An 18,602-nucleotide genomic window follows, 5' to 3' on the forward strand; every position below is an offset into this window, starting at 1 on the left:
CAGTTAAGTTTCACAATCACTGTTAAAGTTTCCTGAGTCACTTGATAAAACGTGGAAAATAAAATTATGTAGCGGGTAGCAGATTGGCATTGGCTAACAGCAAAGAAAATGAGTAAAAAAAATTGGCAAAATGTAATAAGTGATATGCCAGAGGGATCAGTGCTGGGATGTCAAATGTTTGCAATTTATCTAAATTGGATGAAGGACAGAAGGCATTGTTGAATTTGATTATACAAATAACTCGGAAGGTAAAGTCGTGAAGAGGAAGTGAATCTGTTAAAGAGTTTGGTGAATGAGCAAAGATTTGGCAAATACAGCATGTAGGAAAATGTGAAATTGTCTATTTGTCATAAAGAGCATATTATCTAAAATGAGACACTGCAGAGCTCATTTATTGCGAGGGGAACTGAATACAAAAGTAGGAAGATATACTTCAGTTATAGAGATCACATCCAGTGTACAGCACAGCTCTCCTTATTTAAAGGATATAAGTTTTGTTAGAAGTTGAGAAGGTTTATTAGACTTAAACCTAGAATAGGTATACTGTCTTCAGAGGAAAGATTGTATAGTGTAGACTTATTCCACGGGAGGTTTTGAAGAGCAAGAGGTTCTTTTGATAAATTGCAAGGTTTTGACGGTGTTGATCTGGAGAAGATGACTGGGGAGCAAAGTTCATGATTGTCCCAATCACAAACTTTGCTCCCCGTTTAAAACAGTGAAAGCAGTGTCTTTGATGTTGGAGGAATATAGATTCTTGGTAAGCAAAGGGGTGAAAGGTTTGGATAGGCAGGAACATCAATTAGAGGTTACATTAGATTAGCCTTGAGCTTACTAAAGAGAGGAGCAGGCTTCAGGGACTTTGTGGCCTTCTGCACTTTCCTTTGTTACAAACTCATGTAATTTAATGAAAATAAATAAAGATTCCAGCAAACACCAATTCTTAACTGCTGGTGGACAGTTCGGATTCATTTTCAATCAATTAGAAACATGTTGATGAATTAAAGGCCAAAGTTTAACAGGTGCTTGATTGCTGGTGTCTTGATCTCTGACTTTGCAGAGAGTTCCTCAGAGCCGTCATGGGTTGGGGTGGACTGGAGAAGCTGTCCACAGGGGAGGAGCCAGAAGGGTGTGGGTATATAAACCTCACTTGAGTCCTGACCACAGTATCCAGACTGACATTCCCAGTGCATTACTGAGGGACTATTGCATAGCAAGGGTATGCAGAATAGCCCTGTCTGTAAAGCTGCCATGGGGATTTTGGGAGATAGTGTCTGCCAATAGGGCAAATGCAGCAATAGCAGATATTTATCCAGGCTTAACGCTACAGACAGAAATCACAATATATGGCAGCAGGAAGTTATAAGGCTACTTACCTGAGGAATGATGGTGAGTTTTGAACGGAGGTCATGAAGCCCAATATCTGCAATCTTTACCCCATCGATGACTATCTCCCCTTGTGCTGCCTCTATGATTCTGAAAAGACAGAGAGTCATCGAAGATTTGCCAGCTCCTGTCCGTCCAACAATACCGACCTGTAATCAGAGATACGGTTAGGAACACACCTGTATAGGGAGTGTGTACAGTTCTAAACTGCTACATTCACCCAAGTTTCACTGCTCAATCATACACCCAGCCAGCCCCACACCTTCCTATCTCTAACCAAACACCAAAAGCTCTCTGGCCTTATTCATGCTCTCATTAACTTCACTGTCTTCTGGAAAGGCTTGTGCTTGCTGCCATTTCTCACACAGATGTTTCTCGGTGGCTCATTCTTGGTTTGATTCTAGGTCAGACAGTTTGCTGTCAGTAGCTCTATTCTCTTTCCAACTACATCACCTTTCACTAGGATCTTGAGGCATTGATGGATGCCTGAAATGAGCCAGCCAGGTAGTCTCTCAAAATCCTTTACCCTGTCTCCACTATTTACCCAATTCCTTCTGAAGCTTAATCCTTTCCTTCAAAACCAGCTTTCAGACAGCACCCAGATCAAGACTACTCTCTCTCCTTCCCCAATTTTTTTTCCTCCTCATCTAGTCTTTTTGGGAAAACAGTTGAATGTGCCTTTGGGTGCTGTCCCTGACCATCCAAATTGGGTCACCAATATCAAACCCACCCTGCGATAATGTCATCTTTCTCTCAACTTTTTCTCTCTCCTTCTCCGCCCCTACCCCCCCAACTCAAGTGAAATCTAAATTGATGAATTTATCCAGTAATCACCTAAACAGATAAGATGGGCAAGGAATACAATCAGCAAGTCGATAGATGAGGTTTAAATGGAATAGAGACTATTTGGTTTATCTGTTTGAGTTTCCCTCACCCACCTTTTCTCCGCCATGCACACCGAGATGGAGGTCCTTCAGCACCAAGTCCAGACCCTCTCGATACCGCACACTGTATCCTTTGAACTCCACATTCCCTGCCTGTGGCCAGGACTCTGGAGGGCGGTTACCCTCAATTACCCACGGAGCCTGTATTTAGACAAAGGGTTAGGGTCAGGGTCATTCAGCCTCTGCCTTGCATCAGGGAGGACTGCAGATACTGGAGACCAGAGTTGAAAAGTCTGGTGCTAGAAAGGCGCAGCAGGTCAGGCAGCATCCGAGGAGCAGGAGAATCGACGTTTCGGGCATAAGCCCCATCAGTCAGGTTTCCTTTAAAGTCCACAGTGATGAACATCTATCAAGATCTCATTTTGTTACCCCAAATGTAAAGTCTCTGGTTTTCATGATGCTAGCTGGTCCAATTCTCCTCAGTGCTCCAGTCATCTCTAGGAAGTATTTTGGAAGGTTTCTAACCAACAATTTGGAACCTGATCTCAGATCCAGAACTCTTTGTTCCACATCAATCATATCCTTGTTCCAAATTTAAATAAATTCAGAGGTGAGGGGAGAGTGACAGCCCTGGGACAGAGTGTGGCATCAAGAAGCCTGAGCAAAACTGATTGGAATCCTATCTGTCACATGTAGAAAGATGGTTGTGGTTGTCAGAGATCAGTCACCTCAGCTCAAGGACATGGCTGCAGGAGTGCCTCAGGGTAGCGTTATGAAGTTGTGTTGAGTACTCATAAACATTCTAGCTTTCTGCCTTCTACTTCATAAAAAAAAAAGATAAGAGGAAAGAGAGCATGGTCTCTTAAAGAGGAAAAGTGCTTTTCTCAGCTTGATTTATACAGAATATCTGTCTAGCTGCAGATTAGACCATTCTGAAATTGAAACTTATCAATTGGCTGCGTGTTTGGAAACCTGAGGCTTGTTTTGATAAGGCAACCAGCTTGAATATTAGCCAATTAACTTAAACCAGGCCCTAGATACCAAAACCCAATCACATTTAAATCTGATTGTTTTGACTACCTTGAACCAATCCAATTGAAGAAATTAATAAGTCATCAAGGGTATAAAATTTTGGAAAATCAGAGCCAATTGTCAGCTGAACAGATAGCAACTTTCAGCTCTCATAGAACGCACCAACTATCCACAATAAAGGTACCCGCAGCACCTTCATAGCTAATATTTTATAAGAAATTACAGACAGAACATCCCTGACAGCAGGATCAGCAGAAAAAGGGATTTGTGACTGGAGAGACAGTGGGGAAGGCAGAGCATTCCAGAAGACCTAGTCTCTCAAAGTTCACACAATCTGTTTTAATGTACAGTTTTCTTATTACTTGGATTTATTTAAGTTGGACCTGTGTTTATTGGATCAGCATACTAATAGAATTTAGTTCATAGAATCCCTACAGTGTGAAACCAGACCATTCGGCCCATCGGGTCCATACCGACCGTCTAAAGAACATACTACCCAGACCCACCCCATTCCTAAAACCCTCAGTTAGGGAATAGTTAATAGTTTGGGGGGGGGGGGGGAATCGTTTAATTTGTTAGTAATTCTGTTAATTTGTTCACTGTTAGGGTTAAATAGTGTTACTTGTTACTTAGAAAGTACATTTGAGGGATTCCTTTAATTTAACCATACTTAACAGATTACAGGGGAGAAGGAGAGCTTCTCTGGGTATTTTAATTATTAGAAGGATACCTCTATTCCCACCATAACAGATTGGGGCTGGTGTTTTGGTTTAATTGAGAGGGGTTTGACATTTTCCCCATTGTAACAGAAGTGACCTAGGCCTGACCATCACTGTGCAATCCCCCCCCCCCCCCCCCCCATCATAAGGTTTGAAGTGGGGATGTTCACAAATGCAGCAATGTTCCAAGTTTGGGTTATTGAGGGGCAGGTAATTTTCATGCCAGACAAATGCTGTGTAACCAGAGGGAATCCAGCCAGATTCAAAGGCATTATCATTCTGCACCTACAACCAACGGTCATGTTGACCAATTATTGTAATCGTTCCATTGAGTTTAAAAGAGCAGGGCAGAAGCTTGGAATTCTGTAATGTGTAACACTCACCAACTACCCAAAGCCTGTCTGCCTTTAAGTCGTCATTGGACAAGCATATGGACGTACATAGAATAGTGTAGGATAGATGGGCTTCAGATTGGTATGACAGGCCGGCGCAACATCGAGGGTCAAAGGGCCTGTACTGCGCTGTAATGTTCTATGTACTATGTTCTGCAGATTAGGAGTGTGATGGAATATTCCTCAGTTGGCTGCAGCAGTGCAGCTCCAACAATGCTCATGAAAGTTGATACCATCCAGGACATAGTAGCCCATTTGAATGGTTCTGAACCTCTGGTCCCCAACAACATTCACCTCACCCCTCCCCACCCACCACAAAACATCTGGAATTTAGTGGGTCACATACCTCTGTTTCAGTTTCTGAGTACTCTTTAACTCTTTCCACTGCCACTATGTTAGATTCCAGGTCAGATGTCATCCTCACCATCCAGTTTAAAGACATGGTTACCTGCATGATTAGATGGAATGTTCTGGTAATTTAATACAAGTGTTCTAATGCAGCAGTACCCAGATTCTGATTTCCTAATAGTACAAACCATTATGAAATGGAGGTGTCAGCTTTAATCTGTGCTCTAGATATTCAGTAGCAGCAATGTCTACAAGATGCAACAGGGTTCCTCAGACAACAGCTTCCAAACCTATGACCACTTCCATCTAGAAGGACAAAGGCAGCAGATAGATGGGAATCCCACCATTGGGTTTCTAGCAAAGCTACTCACCATCCTGCTCTGGAAATATATTGCTGTCACTGAGCATATTCAGGTGCTGTCACCGAGTTAAATTCCTGGAATTCCCTCCTTAAGGGAATTGTGTGTCTACGTATAGCAAATGGACTGCAGCATTTCAAGAATGTAGCTCACCCCCACCTTCAAGGGACAACTAGGGATGGGCAATAAGTGCTGGTCTAGCCAATGATGCCCATGTCCCGTGAGTGACTAAAAGAATTGACCTGTTTTCAGGGTATTGAAGGGACCAGGAGGAGTTGATAGAGATGCTGGAGCTCTGGAATAAAAACACAAGTGCTTGAAATAATCAACAGGTCTTTCATCAGAAGCCTCCCCACAGATGCTGTAAGGTCATCGACCTGAAACAAGAATTGGTTTCTGTGGTTTGGGAGTCCAGGATGATGTGACAGTTTAAAATTTAGGGTCAGCAATTGTCAATGAAATTAGGAAACCTTTTTACACACACAGCATGGTTAGCATTCTTGATGTTGCTTCAAAAAAAAAAAGGCTATTGGTGAGAGTTCAATTGTTAAATTTAAATTGAGAGATTATTAGACTTTTAATAACCAATGGCGCTGAGGGATATAGGCAAAGGTGGGGTTGGGTCACAGATCAGCCATGATCCCACTGAATGATGGAAAAGGCTGGAGGGGCTGAGTGGCCTCATCCAGTTCCTCCATTTACTCTCAAATGATGCCCTCGGGTCTTTTATTAACAACTGAGAGCAGAGAGGGCCTTGGATTATCATCTCAATAAAACATTTCCCCCCCCAAACCTCCCCGCGAAGAGCATGCAGGTTCTCCCTGGTATCCTAGGGCCAGTACTTATCCCTCACTTTCTCTCATTGGAACAAATGATCTGATCCTTATCTCTTTAATTGTGGGGGCTTGCTGTGCATGAACTGGTTGCTGTGTTTCCTTTGTGACGTGTAAGATACTGGGAGGGACATCCAGAGAGTATAAAAGATAAAAAAGTGAAAGCTAAGCAGAGGCGATGCTTTACATGGATGGTAAAGGAGTCCCTTACCTGCAGAGCGTAGGACACAGAGAGGCCGACAATCCCTGGGTTCAGGTGAGCTCGGCCAATCACAGCGAAGAGAGCAGCAAAAAGGACGATGCAGTTACCAATAAACTCAATCCGGATGCCCAGCCACCTGAGGAGCAAGGAGAAGACTCAGAGCTGGACAGGAGCACTACAATACCCATCACCCAGACTCTTCCCCAACTCTCAGCCTGGACCCGACTACCCAGAGCAACCCCCTCCCCCAAAACAGACTCCATCTCTCTGCACAGACTCATCCCTCCCACTGAGGTTTATTTTGAGGGGGCTACCTTCGGTTCCGAAAGATGATCCACATCAGACTTGAATGCCAACTCCTTTCACAATGTTGCCAGACCTGCTGAGTTTCTCCAGCAATCTCTATTCATTTCAGATTTCCAACATCCATTAAAATTTGCCCTTATTTGGTTAAACTACACTTCACATAACACAAATTGTTTAGAATTTCAAAGGACAAAGAGGCACTAGTAAGGGTGCAAAATAGTTTTGTGTGATAATCCCTGAACCGAGCAGTTATAGATAACAGGAAAGACTGAAGAAGCTTTTTCCTTTAGAGACAAGACAACTGAGGGAAAAATCACTTTAAAATTATGGAAGGGATAGACACAGAATATAGACATATTTCTGCAGCACTAGGAGCCAATGACAGTCACTAATAAAACCAACTGGAAACTAAAAGAAACAAGCCAGAGAGTGGGGAGAACGTTCACAGTCACTGGGTCTGTTATTGGTACGGAGATATTTAAGGGGAAACTGGATAAGCACATGACACGGAGGAATAACAGGATATGGTGATCGAGAGATATGGAGAGGATGAAGGAGATTGTGTGGAGCAGAAAAATCAGCCTTGAATAGATGGGTCAAATGGCCTGTTTCTGTGTCAGTGGAGGATGTTCCCAATGGTCTGGGATCCCTGCCTCACCTGTTTGATACAATGCCTGGGTAATAACTCTTCTGGTTTGCATCAACTTTGTTATCGTTCATGAGGATGAAGCTGTTCTGCCTGCCATACGCTCGGATCACGCTGGAGCCGGTGATGGTCTCGGAGAAGTGAGAATAGATCGGCGAGCGGCTGACAGACTCCAGACGTTTGAGCTGCCGGGATGTAGCCACATAGAAACGCTACAGGTGGAAATAAAAATTTAAAAATACACCAACTGCGGTTAGGATAAACACGGGAGAGTTCATCTATCACATTAAAATAACAAGCATGTTGATGACAATGCACCATTATACAGCAGAGCAACAGGAGCGTTGTGACAGCAAGGGGACAGCATCAGAGTAAAGGATAAGGGACACAGCCAGAATTCCTTCAGCAGTCCGTGCTGCATTAGAAATCGTCCCAAAGCTATCAGATCAGCATTGATAGGGCCTGGGGAGGGTATACAGAGCAGCACAATGACTGTGTGTGGGGGAAACATCTACAGACACAGATACACACCCATTCTATTGACATGCTCCCACAGCCATGTACACACAACTCACACTCACTGGAAACTGATCCTCACCAATGCCAATTGTGGGCCACCTGTGTTTAGCAAAACTGATTGAAAGTGGGACCGGAGAAGCTAAACCTGACAGAGAACCATTCCTACCAGAATCAGGAAGGACAAGGAAATCTGGCAACGGACAGATCCAACCCTATTAAACTGGGAGAACTTCACAAACACCCATCCAAAGTGCACCAGTGAGAAACGTGCTGATTTCTGAACACTGCTGTGTGACGTCTGACATCAGGAAGTGGTGTGAACATTTGAAAAATCCATATTGTCGTCAATGGAGAAATAGCTTTCCCCTTCCTTAACAAACCAAGAGTTCCTGGCAGCCTGCTCAGCCTGCGAGATTTCCCCACCAGGCCAGAATGGCCAGCCCTCCTAAAGTCACAATTCACAACTGGACAGAGCAGGGAGTCAAATCTACAACAAGATGAATTTATACAGCAACTGTAATGTAGCATGATATCCCAAACCTCATCAGACTAACAAGACAAAGATTAGGTTAACAATAAATTGATTAAAGAGTTTGTTAAAAGGAATAGTAGGATAACAATAAAGAGAAACAGATGTGTCGAGAGGCAGTTTCAGAGATGGGGCTGTTGCCCATCAATGGTGGAGGGACAACAACTTAGAACGGCCCAAGAGGTCAGAATGAGAGGAGGGCAGAGAGTTAAAGCTGTGGGAAATTATAGATACACGGCAGGGTGACAGAGCCGTCAACAAAGTTGCACAATATTAAAATCAAAACTATGCTGCACCCAAAGCCAGCGTGGGACAACAAACACAGGGTGACAGGCAATCTGGTGTGGCAAGAGTTTGACATGCTGTCAGGTTTAGAGAGGGTACAGTGTGGAGTGTGTGGGAATAGTCAGGTGTAAGACAAACTGCAGATAAACTGACGTTGAAGCGGACTCGAGCGATGTAACAGCTGGGAAGACTTTGTCATCCATCCATCTTTGTGATGGGGCAGAATGGGCTGAATAGCCTCCTGCATAAGAAGCAGTCCATCATTCTATGAAATCTGGCTGCTGCCAGGAACAGGACACCAGTCAGTCCCAAAGAAATGGAGATTGTGGAGGGGGTGACAGGCCCAACATTAAACTGGGAGCAACTGCAGCTCGTTCCAGACACGGTCAGAGAGGGAGAGGGACAGAGTCAACTTTGAGAAGGAGGATACTCATGTTGTACTTAAATACACACAGTAAACAAGGTAGCGTGCAGAGTGAATTTGGCAGGAACAACATTGTGGGTATCACAGGAATGTGGCTGGGAACTAAAACCCATGGATACACAGCCAATCAAAAGGATGGGCAGGTGGGCAGAGCAGGCGGAGTGGTCTTGTTGGTAAGAAATGAAGATGACAGCCAGCAGGGATAGTCAATGTATGGAATCTGTCTGGGTCGAGTTGAGGCTCTGCAAAGGAAACGGTGCTGATGGGAGTTATCTACAGGCCTCCTAGCAGTCGTCAGGATGTGGGGAGGAAAATAATCCAGGAGATGCAAAAAGCATGTAAGAGGCACTGTTACAAAAATCATGGGGGGCTTCAATGTGCAGGTGGACGAAGAAGGATCCAAGATGGGGCAGAGAAGGAGAACGGAGTCTGGGGCTCACCTGTTGCTGTCAGCTTTGTCTGTCTTTTTCCCTTTTGCATTTTTTCTCTTTGTTTACTTTTCTTTAAAGCCTGGAGAGCGCTGAGTGAAGGAGAAGGCCTCCAAAGGCAGTAACACCAGGATGAGCCAGACACTGCTCCAGCCCAGCCTGGGGTCTCCCAGTGAGTAACGCCCTAGGCCAAGGCTCCAGGTGTGTAGTTAGGCCTGGGCACCTCAAGGAGCAGAAGCAACAGCAAAGTGACAGAGAGTGGATCAGCGGGAACATCCTGGAGGAGCAGACAGGGAACAGGAGACTTCTCCCGGCACATTGACACGGTGGCTCCAGCATCCTAGCCCAACAGTGACCGCCCCGGCCCAGCTGCCTGTTTAGGGTTTCCCATTGTTCCTAAATCTGCTTTCCCTAAAATCCCAGGAGCTGTTTACTGAACTGTGATGGACTTTTTACTAATTTTACTTTTCTTATTACTATGTGAGAGACCTGTGATTGATGCTGGCACCGTGGTGGGGCGATTTATAAAACATCTCACTGCATTTTTCATGTCAAAGTCCACATGACAATAAATTTCTATTCTATTCGAGAAAATCAAGTTGGTAGCTGATCTGAGAAAAGGAAATTAGTGGAATATCATTAAGCTTTAGGTTTTTCTTTGGAGCAGCTTGTGGTTGAGCCCCCTTTAAGCGATAGGCAATTCTGGATTTGGTGGTGTGTAATGAGGCAGACTTGATTAGGGAGCCTAAGGTGAAGGAACCCCTCGGGGATAGTGACTGTAATATGGTAGAATGCACTCTGCAGTCTGAGAGGGAAAAGCTGGAATCAGATGGTAATGGTCTGACAGTTGAGTAAAAAGACACACGGTAGGAGCTGGAAGGGGAGCCTAATTGGAACACAGTGGAGCAACAATGGTGGCGGTTTCAGAAGGTAATTCAGGAGGCACAACAGGGATTCATCTCCAGAACAATTACCTGCTGCCATCAATACACACAGGTAATACCTCCACACTCCATCTTCAAATAGTCCCAGGAAATCTGAAATCCACCTCAACAGGCAGATGAAGTCTTGCTTTCATGTCTCACCCAAGACACAGCCCTCCGACAGTGCGGCACTCCCTCAGCACCGACCCTCCGACAGTGCGGCACTCCCTCAGCACCGACCCTCCGACAGTGCGGCACTCCCTCAGCACCGACCCTCCGACAGTGCGGCACTCCCTCAGCACCGACCCTCCGACAGTGCGGCACTCCCTCAGCACTGTATTGCTGAGTTTGTCTGCTGAAGTCCTGAACCTCACCCAGAACACTATAACCCAATGGCAAGTACTACCCAAATGACTGGAGAAGAGTGCACTGGATAAGACAGAGGATTCAACACTAAGCAGGAATGAGAGGAAAATGAGGTGAATGCATAGAATGATATTCAGGATATAGAAGTTAGACCTCAGTGGGTACACAAGACATGTGGAAGCAGAGACAGAGACACTCATGCCATGCATGGAGTACAGACATGTGCAACTCATCCCTGCCGTCCCTGATGGACACACAGACTGTACTCTCTAATGCCTGGGTACATGGAGACAGGCACACTCACAATAATAGGAACGATTTTCACACTGCAACCTCCAGATAAACAATGTGTGTAACATCACAGCATGGCCCCGTTTCGAGGTAAATTCAGAGACTGCTCAGGATCTTGGAGATTATTCTGGGGTGGGGGGTCAAAGCAGACTATACTTCCAAGTTGCTGTAATTATTGACTGGGATCCTCCTCCAATACACGGCCCACTGCCCCTCCCAGACTTCCAGCAAGAAAAGGCAGACTTTCAATCCTCCCAACCAGGGCCTAGAATCATACAGACCGTGTTACATGCAGTCATTACTGTAGACTAGATTGAAAGAAGTGCAAGTAAATCAAAACATACAAACGCAAAACAGGAATAGGCCATTCGGTCCCTTCAGGGCTGTTGTGTTATCAGGAAAGGTCATGGCTGTTCGGATTGGAATCTCAAAATGTACATGCCAACCTACCCTGAGTAACCTCTCACTGCACTCCCTCCCTGCCCCACCTCCAAAAAAAAACTACCCAACACTGCCTTGAAATACTAAGGGCATCCACATCCACCACATTTTTAGAAATATTTCCAAAGACTCAATCCTCAGAAAAGAGTTTGGGTTATTTTGGAACAGTGACCCTGAGTTTGTGATGCTCTGATCTACTGCACATCTCTCTATGGAGACTCCTCAGAAACTTCGGGTTCAATCAGGTCACCTCTTACTGTAAATGCCAGCAGATATAAACCCAGGCCATCCAATCAGATTCGAATTAGGCCAATCAGTTTAAATTATACCCTGAAAAATACCAAACTCCAAACCAGTTTCAATTGACTATATTGAAAATCTTAAAAGCCAATGACACAATCCAATGCTTTGAGGGTATAAAACCAGGCAAAATTGAACAGTTGGGAGGAGAACTGCCAAGCCACCAGCATGTAAAAAGACTGCCCGATAAAAATAGCTCTTTTGAAAAGGTCCCTCTGAAACAGAAATCCCTGAGAAGAAGACCGGAATTCAGAAAAAATAAAAGCTGCCTGGTTTTGAGGTAAGAAGTTTTTGTTTTGTAAATCATAATTTGGAGTTTTATTGGACTCCTGAAAAGGGGCTTATGCCCGAAACGTCGATTCTCCTGTTCCCTGGATGCTGCCTGACCTGTTGCGCTTTTCCAGCAACACATTTTCAGTTTTATCGGACTAGTATTATAGAAGGGAAGGTAACAGATAGGTAAGAGGAAGGAGTTATGATTAGTTGTTAGTTAATTATTCTCTGTTATACTTTAAGAAATAAAGTTGTTAAGTTTTACTTTAATTACTTTTTCTTGGCCTATCTAATTTTCACAGACTACGGCATGGGATAAATCTTTTCTGTGTTGCTGGTTTTAAATTAAGCGAGAGAGTTTACCCAGTGTTGTAACAATATATTCTGTCCAATCCTCTGTAATACTGCCTGTCCTAGTATCAAACTTAATGGAAAAGGATGTATTTGTACCATCTTTAATCGTTCTGGTTAACCACAGATGGTGGATTCATCCCATGGACATTCTTACTCCAGTGGAACTGGAAAATTGAAATGGTTTTGTTTCTCACCTTCACCTGGCCAATTTCTGACTTGTCTTCCTTGATTACTCTGCCTCCATTTATGGGGATAGGTTTTCTTTTTGGTAGTATTCATCACCAAACACATGTTGCTCTCTCCTCCCCCAACAGCAATCCAAAGAGACTATTCCCCTACCACCTTGGCCCACTGCTCTACCACTCCAACACTTCATCCCCCTCCGAAGACACCTTCCCTTACAACTGAGGGAACTATAACATTCGCCCTTTTACTTACTCACTCCTTACTGCCCAAGGCTCCAAACATTCCTTCCAGGTGGAACAGCAATTCACATAGATTTCTTTCAATCTGTAATTTCCACTGATCTCAATCAAATCTCCCTGATTCTGGGAGACCAAATGCAGACTGTGTGGCCCCTTCACAGAACACCTCCACTCAGTCTGCAAGCGCGTCCCTAACTTTCTGGTCACTTGCCATTCTGATACACCGCTTCCTCTCTGATTCACATTCCTGCTCTCGGACTGGCGCAGTGTTCCAGTGAAGGCCAACATGGAGCTGGAGAAACCACACCATTTTCCAATTTGGCATTTTACACCTTCTGGACTCACTGCTGTGTTCAACTGTTTCACACTAGGAATTCTATCCTTCAATTTTGTCTGTTTTCCCTCCCAGTGTCTGTTTATTTTTGTTTTGCTTTCAGTTGAGCTGACCTCTGCTCTGCCATTAACCTATTTGCCATTGATTCCTGAAGAAGGGCTCATGCCCAAAACGTTGATTCTCCTGCTCCTTAGATGCTGCCTGACCTACTGCGCTTTTCCAGCAACACATTTTCAGCCCTTTCTCCTCTGCTATTAACCTACCCTTGGTCTTTCTCTCTCTTTCTCTCCTTTCGGATGATTCCCACTTCATTCTTTATTCTGTTAAACCTGTCATCTGCGATCTTCACACATTCCCCTCCTTCACACATTCCCTTCTCTTCTTGTTTCTCACTTTTTCTATAACATTAACCCCAAGACTTTTCCATCTTTCCAATTCCAAAGTCAGGAATTTGAAATGTTAATTTCTTCATTGATGCTGCCAAACTGGTTGCATTTCTCCAGCAGTTTGTTTAATCCCAGGTACAATTAACAGTTAAGGGTGAGATTTAGAAACTACTGGGGATTGAGCTGGAAACAGGGACCCACCCCCATCCTACAACATACAAGAACACTGATGTTGCAAGACCTCACTCAGATTCACAGTTCACTTCAAACACTGCCCAACTCTGCAAGATTTCCAGATCCTACCAGTCGAGAGCTCAGTCCTATTTACCTGCACAAGCCAATAGAAGAGCAGCAAAGGGACAGTCACTAGCAGGAAGGCTGGACTCAATGCACAGCAAATGAGCAGGACTGCGAGTGTGTACAAGAAGCAGCGAATCCATATGTCAATGTTCTCGGGAATGTTGACATCAATCGTATCCATATCTTTACCAAAGCGATTCAATATCCTCCCAGAGGGAGTTGACTCGAAGAAGGACAGAGAACAACAGAGGACATGTTCAAGCATGTGGAGGTGGATCAGCCTGGAGGCTTTGAGCATACAGTACGCCCGGCTCAGAGTGCTGCCTGTGAGCGTGAAGAGCCCTGTGCAAGAAGAGGGAAAGCAGTCAAAGGACAGAGAACACTACAGAGCACACAACCATAAACGTCAGGGAGACTGGAAGCAAGCAAGAAGATCCTCATTTTTATAGCGTTTTTTACAACCAATGGATGGTCTCAACAGTGGGTTACAGCTAACGTAGTACCTTCTGAAGTGGAAGCATTGTTGTAATGTTAGAAATGCATTTGTTAATTTGCACACAGAAAGATCTCAAAAACAGCGATATGAACCAGGTAATGTTTCTTTTTATGTTGTTGATTGGTATTGATGGTCCCAAGTTAGGGGCTGAGTACAGACTGTGTACATACAAATAAATACACAGGCATGAAGCAGGCCCGAACACTCAATTACTCACAGCCCCAGCAGCACAGCCAAGACTAGCGAATAACAGAGGCCCAGCTGCTGGTCACCTTCTGACAACCAGACCCCAAGCTCTCTCTCAGCAAACCACCCACCCCCCCCACACCCGGAAAATCCATTCTCCTCCCAGGCACGGGTTAGGAAGAGGGAAGTGTAGATTAATAGGATACAAGGATGGGGGCAGTGAAGAGAAATAATCAGGTGCAAACTGGAAGGGAGTGGGAGAGAGTGACATGGAGTGAAACAGTCAGAGTGGAAAGTGAGCGAGAGACAGAAAAAGTTTGAATAAGAGTTTCGTGATCACGGAAATCTAACTGGATCAGCTACGTTTAGCCATCCTGTGACTAATGGATGCATTTCTCGCACATACACACACACACACACACACACACACACACACACACATCCAGCCTGACTCCTCATTAGGTAAGGTTTATTCATTCTATGGGAAAAGGTACTGGTGGTGGGGGGTGGGGGAAGAGAGAGAGATGGGACAGCTCAACAGATCAGACACTGGCACCAGTCCAAAGGGCAAAGATTGAAAAAAATAAATTAGACTTAAGACAATGGAATTATGATGACAATAATGTTCAAAATAAACAGAAACTTGACTTTGAGCCTAGGACTTATTTTCTCCTCTAATCTGAAACAACATCTTCTGTTGGGACCTAATGCCATCTCTCTCACCTCACCTCGTCCAAATGTTAGAGAAATCAAACCTAATTCAGCAGAGGCTGCCAATGGAGTCTGGGATTACCCTACATTCTGTGTACTGTAGTTTCTGGATTTACACTTCACAGAATGTGTTTCTAACGGAAATCCCTCAGCAGGGTCTGTTTCTCTTGATACACTCCTAATACCTGTAGAGAAAAGTACAGACAAGCGATTGGAAGAGAGGGCAGGAGACTCAGAGGAATGGAGTAAGCCAGCACCAACACAGTGGACAATACATCGAAGAAGCACAGCAGCAGGTCCTCAACACACGCTGGGATCCGATCATCAATCGTTTCCATGTCTTGTGAGAAACGGTTCAGTATTCGTCCAACGGGTGTCAGCTCAAAGTAATGTGCAGGACAGCGAAGAGTTTGGTTAAGCAGGCGAGCATGCAGGGAACAGGAAGCACGGATACAGCAGAATGCAAACAGCAGCTGCGACTCCATGTAAGACAGGAAGCCTGTTGGACGAGAACAGGGTGTTAACGCACCCAACAAAACCGGTGTTTCTCCCCTCTCCCCAGGGGCAACCCTCATTTCAGTACATCAGATGGAGGAAGCTTTACTCTGTATCTAACCCCATGCTATCCCTGTCCTGGGAGTGTTTGATGGTGGGCAGTGTAGAGGATGCTTTAATCTGTCTCTAACCCCGTGCTGTCCCTGACCTGGGAGTGTTTGATGAGGGATGGTGTAGAGGGAGCTTTACTCTGTCTAACCCTGTGCTGTCCCTGTCCTGGGAGTGTTTGATAGGGACAGTTTGAGTGTATTACTTTTTTAATTCATAGAATGCAGAAACTACAGCAAAGGTTATTTAACCTGCTGCACTTGTTTTTATTCATTCATGGGAGGAGGATGTCACTGACCAGGCCAGTATTTATTGCCCATCCCTTATTGCTCAGAGGGCAGTTAAGAGTCAACCACATTGCTGTGGGTCTGGAGTCACATGTAGGCCAGACCAGGTCAGGATGGCAATTTCCTTCCCTAAAGGACATCAGTGAACCAGATGGGTCTTTCTGACGATAGACAGTGGTTTCATGGTCATCATTATATCGTTAATTACAGAATTTTATTGAATTCAGATTCCACCATCTGCCAGGGCAGGAGTCGAGTTACTTGGGTCTCTGGATTAGAACAGTCCAGTGATAAGATCACTAGATCATCACCCTCCCCCTCTCGGCTCAGTGCTAGCTCTTTAACAGAGCTGGCTCCTTGAGTCCTGTTGCCCCAATTGTTTCCCTCATTTTTGTCCCTCCCTGATCCTTGTAAAGTTCTCTCCTAAATAATTACCTGTACTCTGAATACAGGAACAGAAATAGGTCACTCTGCCCAAACTGGCCATGCCAGTGTTTAAACCCAATTTAAGCCTCCTCCACTCTCTTCTCTCCCAAATACCTATCTAGCTTCACACAGAATCATAGAATCCCTACAGTGTGAAACCAGGCCATTCAGCCCATCGAGTCCACACTGACCGTCTGAAGAACATCCTACCCAGACCCAGTCCATCCCTAAAACTCTACGTTTCCCATGACTAACCCACCCTATGCCACTCACCTTAAATGTTTCTGTACTATTCACTTCCACCACTCCCTAACAAAGTGAGTTCCACCTACTCCAACTCTGGAAGGGAAAAGGTTTCTCCTGAATCCCCAATAGGATTGCTCTTGTATTAACAGCTGGGAATTCTGCTCTTCCCCACATCAGGAAACACTCTGTCTGTCCCCACTCTGAAACCTGTTGTCATTTGGAATACCTCCATTCAGTCACCACTGAGCCCTCTCTTCACCAAGGCAGGAGAGAGCCAGTCTGTCAACCCCATTCCTGAAATGTATAGCCATGCTTTTCTGTTCATCTCCACTGCACCCTCTCCAGGCTCACTATGTCCTTTCTTTTTAAAGTAGCTTATTTGGCTGGACTACTGGTTTGCAGTTCAAAGTGATGCTAACAGTATGGGTTCAATTCTTCACTGGTTAAGGTTGCCATGAAGGAGACACCCTGTCAACCTCTCCCCTCACCTGAGGGTGGTGACCCTCCCGTTAAGCCACCACTCACCTAATAGAAGAGCCACCCTATGGTCCAGTAGGATTGTGGCAACTTTATAAAATGTGCTTTCTGTAGCACAGTGACCAGGCCAGTGTGTGATGCAACAGAGGTTAGCATCACTTCTCTACTTATTATTCCTTTGCTGCAGAACATCATAACTTACACACGAAAAGACTGAACTGTTTATGAAGAAACTGATCTCAAAAGATGTTTAACAACTCAACACCACCCAGAGGTCCTTCTAATTACCTCATCAAATGAGAATTAACAGAGTTAACTAGTGTCATTCTTTAATATCCCAGTTTATTTGGTCCAATCAAAACACCTGCTGTAGTGGTTGGGTAGGAAAGAGCATGAGTGAGTGAGAGAGAGAGAGAGACAGAGAGAGAGAGTGCGAGATCATGTGATGGAGCTTAAGACAGCAAACGCTTAGGCACAAGAGAGAGAGAGCATGAAAGTGAGAGATTGGGTGTGATGGAGACAGTCAGCATGAGACAGAAAGAGGGTCAGTAAGGGACTGGGTGTGTTTGGATGCCAACATCAGCTTGCAAGTGAACCCTTCTCCAACAAACCTTCTGCAGAGTTCTGAGGCAGAGGGTGCTGCCAATTTTCAATCACAAATGGGGTCATTGGGAGAAATGTTTGGGAAGTATTGATTTGTATTCTCTGACCTGGGGTATAGCCAGCCACTGTCTTACCCTCTCACTCCACCTCTGATGAGTGACTGACCCTCAGCGTTTGCGACCTGTAGAAGTCACATGACAGTAACCTTGTCAGCTCGCATGTGAAACAGGACTGAAACCCATCCCCCAACACACCAATCTACTCACTTTCAGAGAACAATGTGAGGGCCATAATACCTGAGCATCTGTCATAGTGACAGGTTTGGATGTGGTTAGGGGTTCCACTCTGATTTTTCACTTCTTCTACAGGGCACATGCTCCTCTTGATTTAAAAGCTCTCCGTGATGGCGTTACACACATTACAGACCCAACAGCTTCTAAACTGAGAGCATCACCTTCAGATCAAATCCTGTTTCAATATTTGTGTGCAAAGGAGGTTGGTACTCTTCCAGAATAAACCCCACAGCAAACCATTCAAATTCAGACAAACAATTTGAACACTTCCACATTCAGCAATGTTAAATCTCTAGGATTCTCTGGAATCTTCCCCAAGTTCACTGAATGTCGAATGGCACAAATTGTGTTGTAAAGAGAGTGGAGGGAGAGAGAGAAATAAAGGGGAGGGAGAGGGGGGACACAGCAAACCATTCAAATTCAGACAAACAATTTGAACACTTCCACATTCAGCAATGTTAAATCTCTAGGATTCTCTGGAATCTTCCCCAAGTTCACTGAATGTCGAATGGCACAAATTGTGTTGTAAAGAGAGTGGAGGGAGAGAGAGAAATAAAGGGGAGGGAGAGGGGGGAGGGAGAGAGAGAAATAA

The 18,602-nt window shown here is 44.7% G+C and overlaps 1 protein-coding gene across 4 annotated transcripts in view; it reads right to left on the minus strand.

Moving 5' to 3' along the window:
• Nucleotides 1-18,602, minus strand: part of abcc3 (ATP-binding cassette, sub-family C (CFTR/MRP), member 3) — a 149,164-nt gene that overhangs the window by 3,568 nt on the left and 126,994 nt on the right. Inside the window, exons 23-28 of one of the 4 annotated variants that reach the window (XM_043715184.1) lie at nucleotides 13,711-14,024; nucleotides 7,117-7,316; nucleotides 6,162-6,288; nucleotides 4,757-4,858; nucleotides 2,322-2,468; nucleotides 1,374-1,532 (exon numbers count right to left, since the gene is read on the minus strand). In XM_043715184.1, the coding sequence (XP_043571119.1) occupies nucleotides 1,374-1,532; nucleotides 2,322-2,468; nucleotides 4,757-4,858; nucleotides 6,162-6,288; nucleotides 7,117-7,316; nucleotides 13,711-14,024 (1,049 nt within the window). The other 3 variants (XM_043715185.1, XM_043715187.1, XM_043715186.1) reach the window with 3 other exon arrangements.

The sequence above is a fragment of the Chiloscyllium plagiosum genome, chromosome 24 (assembly GCF_004010195.1).
Source record: "Chiloscyllium plagiosum isolate BGI_BamShark_2017 chromosome 24, ASM401019v2, whole genome shotgun sequence".
In the NCBI taxonomy this organism is placed as follows: Eukaryota; Metazoa; Chordata; class Chondrichthyes; order Orectolobiformes; family Hemiscylliidae; genus Chiloscyllium; species Chiloscyllium plagiosum.